This window comes from Pholis gunnellus (assembly GCF_910591455.1).
Source record: "Pholis gunnellus genome assembly, chromosome: 21".
NCBI lineage: Eukaryota > Metazoa > Chordata > Actinopteri > Perciformes > Pholidae > Pholis > Pholis gunnellus.
This window is the reverse complement of record NC_136548.1, coordinates 14,368,993-14,384,949: the sequence shown is the minus strand read 5'-3', so window position 1 is coordinate 14,384,949 and position 15,957 is coordinate 14,368,993. Positions and strand designations below refer to the sequence as shown.

The 15,957-nt window shown below is 43.2% G+C and overlaps 2 protein-coding genes across 2 annotated transcripts in view; both read right to left on the bottom strand.

Annotated features, from left to right (window-relative positions):
- Positions 1-211: 211 nt before the first annotated feature.
- epas1a (endothelial PAS domain protein 1a) lies at positions 212-4,239 on the bottom strand. The gene is made up of 9 exons (XM_079183085.1): positions 4,008-4,239; positions 3,101-3,267; positions 2,645-2,880; positions 2,482-2,566; positions 2,233-2,333; positions 1,994-2,157; positions 874-980; positions 616-784; positions 212-357 (listed from the first exon to the last, which is right to left on the bottom strand). The coding sequence occupies exons 1-9, from the start codon at positions 4,031-4,033 to the stop codon at positions 303-305; spliced, it is 1,110 nt and encodes a 369-aa protein (XP_079039211.1). The 5' UTR covers positions 4,034-4,239; the 3' UTR covers positions 212-302.
- Positions 4,240-4,573: 334 nt separating this feature from the next.
- Positions 4,574-15,957, bottom strand: part of prkcea (protein kinase C, epsilon a) — a 29,627-nt gene continuing 18,243 nt past the window's right edge. The window contains exons 3-15 of the mRNA XM_079182062.1: positions 15,369-15,534; positions 15,246-15,280; positions 14,404-14,492; positions 13,957-14,086; positions 13,064-13,206; positions 12,703-12,805; positions 11,935-12,131; positions 10,685-10,858; positions 10,426-10,580; positions 9,912-10,050; positions 9,563-9,751; positions 7,003-7,149; positions 4,574-6,299 (exon numbers count right to left, since the gene is read on the bottom strand). Coding sequence (XP_079038188.1) covers positions 6,150-6,299; positions 7,003-7,149; positions 9,563-9,751; positions 9,912-10,050; positions 10,426-10,580; positions 10,685-10,858; positions 11,935-12,131; positions 12,703-12,805; positions 13,064-13,206; positions 13,957-14,086; positions 14,404-14,492; positions 15,246-15,280; positions 15,369-15,534 — 1,817 coding nt within the window. The 3' untranslated portion in view covers positions 4,574-6,149. The remainder of the gene's footprint in view (positions 6,300-7,002; positions 7,150-9,562; positions 9,752-9,911; positions 10,051-10,425; positions 10,581-10,684; positions 10,859-11,934; positions 12,132-12,702; positions 12,806-13,063; positions 13,207-13,956; positions 14,087-14,403; positions 14,493-15,245; positions 15,281-15,368; positions 15,535-15,957) is intronic.

The window sequence follows — 15,957 nt, the reverse complement described above, 5'->3', positions numbered from 1 at the left end:
TTTCTTTTAAGGAAGCCAGAAGTTGAGCTTCTTAAACCCGCTTAAAATGTACAATCATTTCTCACGGTTTGGTTTAATTGTCTGGGTGTCAAGGGTTCTGACACTTCAGATATTCAAGGCTTTATCCGAATACTAAACAGAAACTTCAGTGGTTGACAAAATACACAAAGTAATTTTGAACAACAAAAATTATATTTAATGAAAATAACTGGTGAGAATTCACAGATGGAGGTAGAGAAGATTGTTGTCGTTTCTTCAAAGATGCAGGTTTTGCAGACTGTTCTTCAGACTCAGGTTTCAGCTCAGATTTGTACAATCTGGTCCACAGAGAGCTGCAAGGACGGCTCCTCCACTCCACTGTGAGACACATATGAATATAACATTAAACCATTTATAAATAATAAGACTCTGATCTATAGTAAAACACCTAAACACAAAACTAATTGCAAACAATTGTGAAAATAATGAAGATAATCAGGAGTTGCAGCCGTTTTCACATGCATTGAATGCCTTTAATCTCAATGGAGGCATTCAAATGAACCTTTAAAGACTTGAAACCTTCTTTGAGATTGATCAAAGTTACACGAATGTTGCACGGCAATGGCACAAACACACCTGAGGACATAGGTCACACAGAGGATGCAGAGCGGCTGGTGGGCGCCAGGCCTGGACTTGGATGGTCGTACGCTGGGGATGACGGCACTGTGAGTCTCCACCCAAACGTAACCTCCACCTCTCACCAGCATCCTGTATTGACCGCTGACTGACTGACTCTTCAAACACACTGCAGAGAGAGAGAGAGAGAGGTGTGAAATGAGATATCTACAGGTCTGTAATGTGTACGTACGTGTGGGTTTGTGCATCACTTCTTACAGTTGAGATGATTTTTGGTCAAATGCTTTATATCCAGTGTGTGACAGAGATCATAGACGGAGCGGCCCAGCAGCTCATCAGTGCTGTAACCTAAAAGCAGAGTCACTCTGCAAAAACACCAACACACAAAGAAGAAACAACATGAATTTATTTATCAAAAATACTGCCAGATAAACCAGTCTTTCAGCATCAACTGATGTTAATTGATTATTTACCGAGCGTTACTTATTCAGCTGCAGCCACAGACAAGTTTAAGGTTCACTGATATAATGCAGTCGTAGGTCTAATATTGAAAAAGGGGAAGGTAAAAGGGGAACAGCTATACTACTGTAAATGTTTTTCTCCCTTTTTGTCACGCTAAATTGATCCATTAAAATCCAGTTTTCTCGTTTTGTTTACCTTTAAGTAGCTTGAATTTAAAATAAAGTGGGTTTGATTAATGTTTGGCTGCACAGCGTTAAATTGTATGTGCTATTAATTAATACAGTATTCTATATAAAAATATTTATCAGGATATTTCTTACAACTTCCTTACAACATAGCTGATGTTCAGAGTTAGTAGTAACCAATCAGAACTATGAGAGATTGGACATTTTCTCTCGATAAGCATCACACCAGAAAGAGACGGATTTTGAAAAGCCTCTGCATTAAACATGTTTTAATCACGTGGAAGAGTAGTTAACACTGACACCGTTGTTTTGCTCATTCATTGCTTTGCTCCAATAAAACCAGCAGAACCAGAACAAATATCAGTGCAGAACAGATGAGCATAAAGGGACGGGCATTAACTTTAATCATTTCCCTTTAATCTTACTTAACAATTTCATAACGTAAGAACTCTTCCTTGTTACTTGACCTCATCTCAAGTTTCTTTTTAGTCTAAAACACATCCTTTCACAACTGTGTTTAAGTCAAACACGAGCAGTGTAACACGACTTCCTCTTGGGGTTTTGCAATCTTTTACAGCTCTTTCTCGACTCATTTAACATGAAATTCTTCAGAAATCAGAAGAACTAATAGAGCAGACATACAGGACGGTTGGTAACTGCACAAAGGCTGAATAAATAAATGAAGTAAAGTTAAAATAAGCTGTATCCGGGTATACATTTGTGTAAATCACCTCTGGTCACAGTACGTGAACCTCATGTCCATGCTGTGCTGGCTGGTGAAGGTGTGTGTGCTGAGGAGTGTGTGTGAGAGCGGCAGAGGCTGGCAGGTCAGCAGCAGGCAGGAAACTGAAGACGGGGCGACACACACCTTCGCTCGGCCCTGGCAGTGGAGAACCTAAAACAACAGAGAGAGTTAGATCAGAAAGTGTTTGCTTTAGCATAAGGTTGTGTGGTATTTTTTGTCACCAACCTTCCACGTAGCTGACTTGAGGTTGGAGCTTCTTCCTCTGTGTGTCAGAGCGCTTTTTATCCTCATGACAAAGTCCCTCTTTGCACCGCACCAAACCTCCTCTAAGAAGACAAGCAATTCAATAAACTGCAGGGACACAACTGCTCAAATCTGTGTGAGCTCCCAAAAAACACACAACCACAGAACATAAAACCAAAAACAGAACACCAGATTCTATACTCACACAGACATTTACGCACACACACACACCTGCTGTTAGACGTAGATTGTTTCTGATTTCTTCGTGGTCACAAGGGTGCGTAAACTCGAAAATATTGTGTCCCATCAGCTCATTCTGTCAAGAGAATATACCATTACACAAAATTCACATAGAAATATGTGTGTGAGTGTGAGTGTTTGTGTGTGTGTGTACCTGTGTCAAGCCCATGTACTTGCTGACGTTGTCAGACAGGTAGATCATGTCTCCCTCAGTGGACAGGACGATCAGAAATCCCTCCAGGATCCTCAGGTACAGGTTTGTCTCCTCCGAGGCCTCGACTTCCTCTGTTTCTTTCTCCTTCTCCTCGCGGCCTCCGTCACACCCGTGACGTTCCATCACTCGTCCACATTTTACTATGTGACCAGCCTCTGCTTTTGTCCCAGTCTGCCCTGAAACAGCGCAAAAGAGAAAGTTTATTGATTGTGCTACTGGTTCATTTTGACTAAACCATATATTCATGGTCGGAGCCCTCTTAAGTGAAGATGTTATTTTGTTTTAGGATATTAAACTTCATTTCTATTTGAGTTATTTATTTTAAACTAAAACAAGATCTGGTTTTGGTTGCTATTTGAGCAAAGTGTGTGATTTGTGTGTGATGACTGTTTGTACCATTGAGCAGTGTGTGCATGCGTATGTAGCTGAGGGTGAGGCGAATCACTGAGGGCTTGTCCAGGTGAGCTCGGACAGACGGTTGGAGCGGCAGGAGGCGAGACAAATCTTCAAACACCTCGGACTCCACCCGTCGCCTCCTTCTGGCGGCCTCGCGGCTGATCGCCCTGCAGACAGAGGGCAGGAAAAAATACAACAAAGTCACTGACTGCTACATGTCCCTGTGTGTATATACAAAGGATACACACAATATTATGATACCGTAGATGAAATCTTAACTTAGTCAAAATATGAATTGCAGAGGTGCAAGTTAGCAAGGTGCATTTACTCAAAGACTCTTTGAGGTACTTTACTTGTAGTTCACTTTCAGAAGTAAATACTGTACATTTCATTATTTTTGCTGTACATTTTACTTACCACTAGCTTTAACTTTAACTCAGATTCTACCTTCATGACCTAAAAACATCACCGTATCTCCAAAACATAAACTTTGCAGGAAGATGTTTTCCACTTGATGACAGACTTTTTCAAGTGAATGTAATTCTGTAAAGAAATGATCAACATGTAGAGAAGCATGAAATACTTCAACTAAGATGACGCTCGTTAGTTATGAAATCCCAAATGTTAGGTAATCATGCTTACTTTTACTTTTGACAGAGTTTTGCTTGTATCTTTCCGTTTTGGTGAGGTTACATTTACTTTTCTTAAATTAATTTGATTGGTTCTTTCATCACTTATGAGCAGATGGGGAAGGGCAGTATTGCATTGTGGTCAAGATTCAAGTTATCTAGATGCCCAGTGTGGCCACAACACCATCTTTGGGCTCACCACATCACCCCAGTTACTGACCAAACTGTCATAGAAACAATTCAATTACATAGAAGTTCACATAAAAACGCAGCTTTACCTTCTCTTCTCCTTGTTGGCTGTCATCGCGTCTAACAGACGTCTCTATCCGGTGTCATGGTTGAACGATGGCTCAGAACAAAAGAGAAGGAGGCAGTAGGAGTTCACAGCGCAGCAGGGACTCTCCACGCTACAATTTGCACCATCACAGGTAGTCTAATTAATCAGAGAGGCAATTAGTGGTGCCAAATGTCGCAAGACAAGTGGCCCCCCGCAGCACAGATGACTTCAACGGCGAGTGTCTCCTCTCCCCTCTGCATGTGCATCACCTACAAGGCCTCTAAAGCTGAGCACGATGATAGGTCAGCCAGGCCAGGAAAAGCATAACCCTAACCCGCCCCTTCCTCCCCCTCTCCACTCACCCCCCTCCCCTCTTCACTTCTTCTTCTTCTCTCGCACAAACTTTGAAGCATCCCACAGAACAGATCTGCCTCTGAACAGCAGCAGGCGAGAATCGATAAAAATAAAAAAAACAACGAGGGAGGAAAGAAGACACAGAGGAGTCTGGGAGTGATGTAGACAGCTCAGTGTTTTATTGGAATCAGACCAGACAGGACTAGCCCGGCTGTTGCACTACATTTTGGCACAGAGTAAGATAGTGTGACCAGGAACAGCCCTACCCCTGGGTGCACAAAGCTTCACTACACACCGACTCTACTGCACACAGAGCAACCAGCTCACCTTCATTCAGATCACTGTACAGTACACGCGACGACAGTCCTCCTCTGTGTGTGCATGTGTGTGCGTGTGTTTGTCAGAAAGAGAGTGAGAAGAAGAGGGAGGAGGCAAAGGAGAGAGTCTGTATCTGGTGTTTTGCTTGTGTGTGTGTATTGGAAATGAGAGGTAATTCAGCTGCTGGTTTTCCACATTTCTTTTTCGCCCGGCTGTAACAGACCTATGATAGTATAGTTATAGTATTATACACAAAGGTTTCCTCCAGATACACTTTACAATAATAATAACTATAATAAAAAAAAAGAAAGAGAGCAATAAGAACGAAAAGCCATTCTTGAAAAAAAGCAAAAGTCAGAAAAGCAAGTGGTTTTGGCTGAGCGAGACGGCTGCTGGAGGCAGGAAAGGGGAATTGGTGCTTTGGAGGAGAGGGGAAGGGGGGCTGAAAACACTGATGGTAACTATAGAAACAGAAATACTGAGGACGAAAAGTCACACACCGACAGGGAGAAAGAAAAATCACGCATTCGCACATACAAATATGTACATTCACCAAAAGAACCCCCCCAAAAAACGCCCACGGGCCAGCAGATTCTCGCTGGCGGGACAGACTCTGAAACTAGCAGATGGATGAAATAGCTGGAGATCGGGCTTTACGCTGCTACACAGGCCGCCTGTAACACTCTGCTCCACATAATTAGTTCAATAGCCTGTAACTTGTAAGCTCGACATTCACTTTATACACACGAGATAGGAGCATGATGAGCACGAGAGTTCAATTATACACACACACACACACAAAAAACACACACATTTTGAGGAGAAAAGAAAAGACAAAAATAACACTTGAACAAGAAACAAATAAAATATATTGATAGTCAGGGTATTGCACAAATATTTGGCCCTAACTGCTCCACAATAAGGACAGTAATAACACAGGTAGGGTGCTTGTCCATGCGCCACGACTCTCCTTTACTAGCAGACAATACCGACACAATACAGCCACTCAACACAGGCTATATACAGGCCTCTGCACCCAGCACCCACTGTACAGTCCTGGTGCTGGGGGAGAGAAGCAGTAAGTGTGTGTGTGTGTGTGTGTTTTGGTTGTCTGAGCATGTGCAGTGAGCGTGTTTGCAGTGAGCGTGTGTGTAAATCTACATTAAAAGTGTGCAACGAAGGGGATGTGTGTGTGTGTGAGAGAGCATGTGCAGCTGTGTATATTCATAGTCATATTCATATTTATATTCATAATAAACCCAGGCAACAAGAACAACACAATGCAAGTAAAAGAATATTCAAAAAAGTAACAACAACCAATAGCTTCAAAGTAAAGGAGTAGCCGTGTTTGTGTGTGTGTGTGTTCTGTAAAGGGATTTATGTTTCTACACATGTATGAATGTCAGCGATGTGTGCATACATGCGTGTCAGGTTTAGTGTTGTTGGATACGTGTGTGTGTGTGTGTGTGTGTTAGGTTTGCGTCTCCTCGGGGGCACAGTAGGAGAAGTCCTTGAACTCCTCCTGGTTGATCTGTCGGATGATGGCCTCGTCCGTGGGCGTCAACACGGGGTCCTCCTTGGTGAAGTCCTGGTCGAAGTTATTCACATCACGCTTGGTCTTCTGCAGAGGCACACACACACACACACACACACACACACACACACACACACACACACACACACACACACACACACACACACACACACACACACACACACACACACACACACACACACACACACACACACACACACACACACACACACACACACGGCAAAGACGTCAGAGGAGGAAACTTCGCTTCAATGTAGTGCTTCAAAAGTGACGTTAGAGCGACACCTTCTGACCACTGAGACTCACTGCCTTTACTGTGAAGAGAACACACACTTGTGCCAGGGCTCCAGACTTTAACTTTTCCACAGACCAGTATATGCGAGCTATGCGCGGAAAAGCATCCTCGCGAAGGAGCATTTCACAACTACTCAAAACTGCAGCCATACCTGAACTTAACAGCCTAAAATGAGTACAATTTAGATATTATCTATATTTTCCTTCTTTCTTTTCATCACTAAATGTTTTGTGAACTGTTTTCACCACAAGAGGACCTCGTATTACTGTAACTGAGTGTTCTTGCAGCAGGACAACAAAATCTTTTGGATGTCTGGAGCATTACCATTCAGTCAGTAAAAAACTAAATGAATAGCCTTAAATGTAGAATACATGCATCCATGAATAGATGGAAACCAATAGATCGTCACAGTTCTGTCAAATTCACAGTTAATAAAACATTAGTGTGTGCTCGTGTAGCGTGTGTGTTACTTACAATACGGGGTTTAAAGGGCGGTTTGACTTTTCTCTGCTCCAGCAGCACCCAGTCGATCTCTCTGAAGAAGGCATGGGTCTTGATGGCCTCCTCACAGCCCTGGCTCACCACGCAGCCCAGACGCTTGGCCGGGTTCTTGGTCATGAACTACACACAAAGAAACACACACAATACACACTTTTTTTGATTTCTAATTTCACCAGCGTTATGGGCCGGCTCCAGGGAGCCAGGCAGGAATTTGCCCCCTCAGGAGAAATCAGTTTTATTACCATACATATTTTGTTGGGTCGTGATTAATTATCATCATGTTATTGGATGTACTTTATCCAAAGCACATCCAGTTTAATTTGTATTCGACTTTCTTGCAACATAAGTGTGTGTGGAGTATTGTGTTTTCATCGTGACACACACACACACACACACACACACACACACACACACACACACACACACACACACACACACACACACACACACACACACACACACACACACACACACACACACACACACACACACACACACACACACACACTAATGCTCAGAGTAAACTCAGTTAGAGGCTCCTCCGGCAGCAGTTACTATGGTTGTCGAGGTTAAATCCTGAACGTTTGGAGCATAGCCCTGAACATCATTTTAAATGTAAGCCAATGGGAAGCTCGACAATGTGAGAAGAATCCTCGTAACACAACAGCCTGTCAAAACGAATGCAGTTCTCTACACTAACTCTGTGTGCGTGTGTGTGTGTGTAAAACAAGTTACAGTAGAAGATAAATGGCAGAGTGCACATTTATTTATATCACAGTTCATAATTAATCTGGAACATTTTTCATGTAGCTATATTTTGCGTGTGAATAAGGTGCCAGAGTGCATTAAAAACGCATCAAAATAGACCTTGTTTATCAAAGAAATTGCCCACCTACAGTCGCTTAAGCCGCGATGTTTATGTCATGTTTACTTGTATCGCTCTGCAGGTCCGAAATCTCATCCAGATCTCGGCAGCTCCGTTCCATTTCCTCGTCTGCTGTCCAGGTAGGCTGCATTCCCACTGACCTATATTAACTGTAAAAGACGCGCATATGCCCCCGTATAGATAAAGAGAATGTGTTCAGTCTGATCAGAACACTCACGTGTGCCACCTTTGACGCTTACGCCCTGCCCGCCCACAGACTTATGTCTGCCGCCGGGTCTCTGTGTCTGAAAACCAACCCCCTTTAGGACGCTCAGCTGTGGTTGCGTCCATTAAATGAAGAGGACAGAAGCAGAACGAGGGGTTGAGCAAAAAGCATTTCAGTGCTAATAATAGAGCGAGGCATTAATGGCTCTGTGGTACAAACAAAGCGGCGTAGTGGCGGAGTGATGAAACAGGTCAGCAGAGTGCTGGTGTTATTTACTGCGACTGAAAGCTGTCTCTCTTTTGTTCTGCTGCCTGTTCAGTATTGTAAGAGCACTTTGGTTTTATGATCGCATTGTTATTACTTTAACCTCTTTTTATTCTGCTTGGTATCAGAGCAAAGAGAAGCGTAACACCTCTGTGTTAAGTGCACTTTGAATGAGTTTCATTCGTTTGTGCGCAGCTCTGGCGATAGAAACATGAATGATAGTGCAACGCGAACGACAACAAGATCGCCTGATAATCTCGAGCGAAACCTTTTTGCATGAAGTGAACATTTTGGAGATCACAGTCATCCATGTTGTAATGCAGCACGGTGATCTGAAGGGGAAAAGTCATGTTGACACCTGGATACATCTGGCTGAAAGGTGAGCTTCTAGTTTTCATTGAACTGTTGTTCCAAAAGCATTTAAACGACTGTATTTAAACAATAAAATCTAGCCTTTTAAATGGTGTTGAAACAACAGTTATATGTAACCTAGTTTGTGCCTCTCATGTGCTACCATTAGATTAAAGTCACAGGAAAGAAAAGAAAGCAATAAATTCTGATGTATTTCAAGAACCCTCTTTTGAATATTTTTATACCATCTGGATGAAAAAAATATTCCATCTGTTGCATCATAAAAATGTTTCCCAGTTCTGTTATCTAATCCAAACAAAGATGGTGGCCGGGGATGAAAATCTCCTCGCTGAAGTTATAGAAGATGAACCAAACATTAAGAACTTCACTATCCGTTATATTTCTCCACATTTATGTGACTTTCTATGATCTAATATGTTCTTCAGTACCTTCAGAAGAGTTGTAAATGTTGTTGAACGACCTTCTGGGGTTTTAAAGAAGATTTGATGCTTAGCTCTTTAACTCACATTTAACCAAATTTTACCGGTTTTGTCTAAACTCTGTCTAACAGAAAGATTTTGTAGACGTTAATTTGGTAAAGCTTTTAAAGTACATGGATAAACAAAATACAGTACGTTGTATGATTGGGGCGAAATCTACTGAATTAAGATTCAAAATCAAAGTGTTTTTCACTTCGCCATGGACGTTTACGAGTGCCTGCTGAAGAAGAGGATATGGACTCTTGAAGAGAATTGAATAGCTCTTCAAACTCTAATTAATAATCAAACAAAGGAAATGTTGTGTCATGCTGCAGAGACGACTCGTACCGCTCTGAGGATAGAAACGGCTTCTTTGCTGAGCCACACGGGGTAGAGGACGTCGTCGTGGAGAATCGACTCGAACAAGTCGTCTTCGTTATCGGCTTCAAACGGAGGCTGTCCGGCCATCATCTCGTACATCAGCACCCCCAGGGCCCACCAGTCCACAGAGGCTCCGTACTCCAGCTCCTGCAGGATCTGAATCCAACAACAGGACACGATTCAACATGGAGGACAGGAAATGCTGTAACATAGGTCCACCAGCAGTGACAAGGACTAGATTAAGAAACGTAGACGACAGAAGAACCGAGGGAGAATAAACCGGAGTCCAGAGCGGCCCGTGGACGGTTCAGCTCACCTCAGGGGCGATGTAGTCCGGCGTGCCACAGAAGGTGGTGGTGGTCACTCCGTTCTTGATGCCTTCTTTGCACATGCCGAAGTCCGCCAGCTTACAGTGTCCCTCTGCATCCAACAGGATGTTATCCAGCTTCAGATCCCTGAGAGACAAAGACAGACAGACCGAGAGAGAATCAGCACCATCCGCTTTCCGTAACAGTTGGACTCGCTGAGAGAAGTGAGCAATGTAAAATAAAAAAATTTGAGAATCACCATGAAATGCAATTAAAGTGCGAAACATGTTGTCATGCACCCTCTAGCATGTTCCTGTGAGATAATCGTTTCTGAAATTCCTTAATAGTCCACGAGTTCTTCAAATAATTGATCAAATTATCTTGAGTTTCCAACGAGGATTCACCTCGAAAACAAGACAGAATCTGAATATTATGCAGAATCTATTAGATATTTCTAGCTTTTCCAAAGCAGTTCAGGGTGTCCTTGACTGAAACACATAAAAACACAGCGGGTACGTTTACCTGTAGATGACCCCGTTGCGGTGCAGGAACATGAGGGCTGAGGTGACTTCGGCGGCGTAGAAACGAGAGCGAGGCTCGTCAAACTTCCTGGATCGCTGAATCTGAAACATCAGGTCTCCTCCGTTCACGTATTCCATTACAAAAAACAAACGATCCTGCAGAGAGAGAGAGAGAGAAAAAGAGAGAGGTATAGGATGGAGAAAACAGGGGTGACCCGTCACACCTGCATGTGTGCGTGTGTGCTGTTTTGGTGGCTTACCCGTGTCTGGAAGCAGCAGTAGAGCTGGGTGAGGTAGGGGTGTCGGCGGGCGAGGGCCAGGATGCGCTTCTCCGTCATGGTGCAGTCCACGTCGTCGTCCTGCAGGATCACGTCCTTCTTCAAAACTTTGACGGCGTAAACATCCTCCGTCCCCTTCAGCTCCGCCAACATCACCTGGATAACAGACAAAAGATGGGGGAGACGGGGAGGATATTATTGCTATGTATGAAATCAGCATTACAAGACCTTTGTCAAATCGAGACTGCAGAGTGAAAAACTACTATTAAACTGAAACTCTTTTTTTGTTTTAGTCGGTTGGTCTGACAAAACAAGACACCTGAATACTTGGGATGACTTGATGGACTTTTTGTTCTGTTTCGGTCTCCACTTTAGCTGCTAAATGTTCAGCTGCTAGTTGCTAATTTTGTCTGTCAGCTGCTTTGTGCTGTTCACGCCATTTCTCATTCCCGTCAACTACGGACGCTTTGTCAGGCCCCTCGGCACCCGATACCCTTCCACAAGGCCTGTGTGAGACGCACCGGGCTTTCAAGTAACTGCAATGTAAACTGATCCGCAGCGTCATTAGACTCTCAAAGAAAAATCTCCGATGGCTTCGTATGAAGATCAGAAATAACCTCACAGGGTGAGTGGGTCAAACAAACACAGGACTTTCAACCAAGAGGCCGCTGTTAGTGTCCGACATCGTGTTACAAACAGCTGTTCGCCAACTGAAAAACCGTCAGTATGTGACGAGTCGGGATGAAAATGCGTCGGCTGTTCAGGTAGTGTTAATCAGTTCAACAGAGCATTTTGTTGTTGTTGTTGCTGCCAGAAAAACAGCACTAACGAGAGCGGTGAGAGTGAACCGAAACCGTAAAGTTGCAACCATACAACCAAAACAATGAGCTGAAAGATGCTAAAAGGCTCAGTTTAATGTTATCCCCTTACTGCATGAGAGATCTTTCACCATTTAGTTTGTTAATGTTTTCAAACTAAAGTCAATGAACGGTCTGTTTGGTACGGTACGCAGTGAAAGGAAATGTGTAAAAGAAGCTGCCTCCATACAACATAATTGACATGTGAATTGTTCTATTCTGGTCCCTGATAACACTGACGTCTCTTGTGAATAATGGGAACCATGATGAACAGGGTGTTAAAAGAACGAAAAAAAACCCACCCTGTTTCAATTATGAACATAATGAGCAGTAAACAAACAAACACTGTCAAACGCCTCCGCTGTGTCGTCGCACCTTGCCGAAGCTGCCTTTGCCGAGAACCTTGATAAAGTTGAAGTCCTTGAGGCTCCTCCTCTGGATCTGTCCGTTCTCCCTGCCTGCCGAGGAGGAGGACGAGGAGGAAGAGGAGGTGGTGGAGGAGGAGGAGGAGTGTTGGGGTCCCTGCTGGTCGAGTGACAGCGCGTCCTGCAGGCGCTCTAACTGTGCCAAGTCTGTGGGTGTCAACGGAAAAGCAGATCAGACATCAGCGAAAACAGGCCGACTGTCTTTTTTCTTTTTTAAATGTTGCTCATTATTTGTTACGGATTACTTTTCAATAAACTTTAAAATGATGATTGCATCCTCTGTGGTGACTCAGTTACATTATCTCTGACCAGGGTGATTAAATAGCAGCAGTGTCGTTGTTGTTGTTCATCAACGTTTGGCTCCATGAAACAAAAATGGGAATCGTTCCACAAAGAGAAAGTTAACTTTCATTTCTCAGCTTGCAAAGTGTGAGAGGACGATGACTAACTGTGACAAGCAACTGGTGGTGGGCGGTGGGGGATAATACTTAGATAATGTACGTTTAGTCTTATATATACAAGGACAATAACATGTTCAACTACTTACTTCTTAAAAGGAGCAACAATATTATTCCTGAAATGGAAATACTGCCTCTTACTGGTAAAATTAACACATTAAAACCACATGCTGCTAAGAACGCATCTCAAAGGGCTTTGAAATGCCTGTTTGTGTCAAATCTGTGTTTTCTGATGGTGTGTGTGTTGTGTTCAGTGTTACCCTGCTGTGAGGGGGAGGTGGGGACAGCTGGCTGGCTGAAGCTGTTGTCCTCAGTCTGGGAGAGCTCAGGAGGAGACTGGGGAGGGTCCTGCCCTGGAGTCAACTGGAGAGAGAGAGACAAACATGACCGTTCCTTCGGGCTGAACTCTTTAAATCAGAGAGTTGAATCTCAGTTTCTCAGTTAAAGTGTGTGACTCAGAAAACCATTGTCTTACAATTCTTACTCTCAATTATGATTGTAATTAATTTACTTTTAAAACGGCATTGTTTTCATAATCATCCGCTTATAGTGATCAATTTGACCTGGACAGACGGGAACACTAAGAGGTTTGCACTGTTACTGGAACATCGTCCTCGTTACCTTCCTCCTGCGCTGTGCGGTGTTGGAGATCTTGTCAGGCGTGACTCCCAGGTCGGCCAGGACCTTAGCGATTCCTCGGGCGTCCACACCGCAGTTAGGAGCTACGTTGGTCTCACACCGTCTGTGCACATTCATCTTACAAACTGCGTGATAACAAAAGCACATGGAAACGGTTCAGGTCAAACCCAGGAAGGCTTTCTGGCTCAAACACTGGAATTCATTCTTTAAAAGCTGCCTGCGCTGGAAGGTGTGATCGGCAGCAAACGGGTGTCCATCAATAGACTGTGAAACCCTACCTGCTTGCTCGTGGTATTTTACTTTGGAAATACATTGTTTAGTAAATAAATCAAATATTTAAATTATTTCAGATAAATTCATTACATTTCAAATTATTTATAAAACAGAGGAAAGCACAAAATCCTCACATTTGAGAGACTGCAGGTTCCTAGACATTTTGCTTAATTGAACGATTATTAAAATCATTAATTTAATATATATACTGTACATACATACATACATACGGCTAGTTTTGTGCAATATTTCATTAGAAAATAGCAACGATTTTCTCAAAATGTTACAGAGTTCTTTATAAGAATCCAAAAAGTATCCCTTCTTCTGCAGGACGGAAAACATATCCTCCTTGGCAGAGATACAAATCTATCTGTTGGTATCTACGTTTAAACTGTAATGAGAATGTTTTTTATTTCATTATGACTTAAAATGATTTTATAAGATTAACTAACATTTCCAGAAACATTTGTGTTTCTTTGTTCAAAGCCTTTGACTTTAAATATATGCACAATTAGGCTTCAAGGAGGTTGCAAAACACAAGCACCTCTAAATGCATCCCGTGTGCACTGACACTGTAAATTCCCCACTGCACATGAACTCACCTTTGCACTGGAGGCCCTGCCTCATGAGGCCCCACAGCAGGGAGCCGCAGTGGTCACAGAAGGTGGGGACCTTGTAGTTGTGGATACTGAACTTATGGGGCATGTTAACACTGAACCGCTGTGAGCCCACCTACAGAGGGAGACACACACACACACACACACACACACACACACACACACACACACACACACAGTGTTACAAAGAGGTCACTGTCGCATTATCGGAGGAATAATGCATGTGACTCAAGTACACAGTGTACACGTTACCTTAAGTAACAAAGATTTATTCACGAAAGATCTGAATGGTGCTCATATTTAGTATTTCCGACATGATTCAAAGTGTGTTTCAACAAATAATAAATGTTAAAGAGGACATATTCTTCTGAGCTAAACATCTTCTGAGCTAAACATCTCCAACAATACTCCATGTGTGCCGTTTGCATTTACCTCTTCAGGTGTGTCCTCCTGCTTCTTCATCCCGGCACACTTGGTGATGATGAGCTCATGGCAGCGCTTGTGGACGACGCACGTACACACTGGAAGCACAGCATCAACACGAGGCGTTCACGAATGTTGTTAAATCTTATCGAATAAAGTTTGGTTCGGCCTATAACATTTGATAATGAGTATGTTATGTTAACACCGGTGATATCCCCGTAGATAAGATGGACCAGGAAGAATAAAAGTTCTCCAGTGATTCTGATGCACTAGTGAAGCATCGATTTGATACACTGAATTAATATCCAAGCCAACACTGACCTTATTAAGGGGGTCAGGTAGAGGCTGAATGTGACTGACCCACTTTAAAAGTCTATATAAAAATGTAACAGTGCAATCTAAACTTTCTTAAACAATAGAATAATAAGAGTGTTGTGTAGCTGCAACCTAAAGTGGAGTATGCTTTAGGGCGGGCTTACTGTGATTGACAGGTCGCTGTTTTCTACAACATCACAATATGATTAGTGATACGATCGTAATTCCTGAGCAGCAATTAAGTGCCTCAACAAATGAGTTAAGTAGCACTTTGACTCCCAGCTGAATGTTTAGGATGTTAGCATCCACTGAAGAAAACATGCTAAGAAAGTGTAAAACTGACACGATGTTCATGAGCGTTTTTTTTAACAGCAGATGTTGTTGGTGTAATGCAGGTCATCTGTGGCTCTGGGTGACGGTGGCTTGAGACCAAATCACAGCGGTCATTCAGCAACATGTAATCCCTCTTGAGTTCTCGTGCTTAAATAATAAATGATGTGCAGGGAAATTGGAAGCCGCCAGAGAAAAGTACTCACCCTGACACTGGTATCCCTGCTTCCCCAGCACGCCCCTATTGGATCACACACAGAGGAGGTTGGTTTGAGGAAACAGAACTGTAGCAGGTACGTTGGGTTGAATATGTGTTTTTTGTTGCCTACCAGATAAAATCTCTGCAATGTGAGCAGTAGGTTGGTTGTCTCAGGTAGGTGGCCATGAACTTGTGTCCATTGACTTGATGGACGCGTCTTCGGACGGCGCCTTGTCGCCGGCGAGGGCCGATCCTCTCTCGAAACACCCGCTCCTCATTCTCATTGGTCCCCGTAGCTGTCAGGTAAACACACACACACACAAGTTTATTAACAAAAAATGAATCCCCAAAAATAAATATAGGAACATTTGTGTTCCTGAGCGAATTTAGAGTGATGTTTTCTTACCGCTAACATATTTAACTTTGTGAGACGCTTCATTCAAATACGGATGATTTGCATCATGTTGCTTGAGATGTTTAATCATTCAACGGCCTCTCATCTTCCTCGCCCCCCCCCCCCCACCGCCCCTCACTCTTCCTCACACACGAACACCCCACACCTACCAGATGCCTATGCATACGTACATGTGCATGCTATTTATACTTCCATGTGTGGGCAATAAAAAAACGAAGGACAGCATATTAAAATACTCCTCCTCAGCGAGCACCATCCAACCAGCCGTTCCCTTCCTCGCTGCATCTCCCCGGAAAGATAAATG

Excerpts from the sequence above, each read along its gene's own strand:
- epas1a (XM_079183085.1), bottom strand. The coding sequence starts at position 4,033 with ATGACAGCCAACAAGGAGAAGAGAAG. Across the intron at positions 2,334-2,481 it reads CAATCTACGTCTAACAGCAG|AGGAGGTTTGGTGCGGTGCA; the intron begins GTGTGTGTGTGT and ends TTGTCTTCTTAG. Across the intron at positions 981-1,993 it reads TTCACGTACTGTGACCAGAG|AGTGACTCTGCTTTTAGGTT; the intron begins GTGATTTACACA and ends GTGTTTTTGCAG.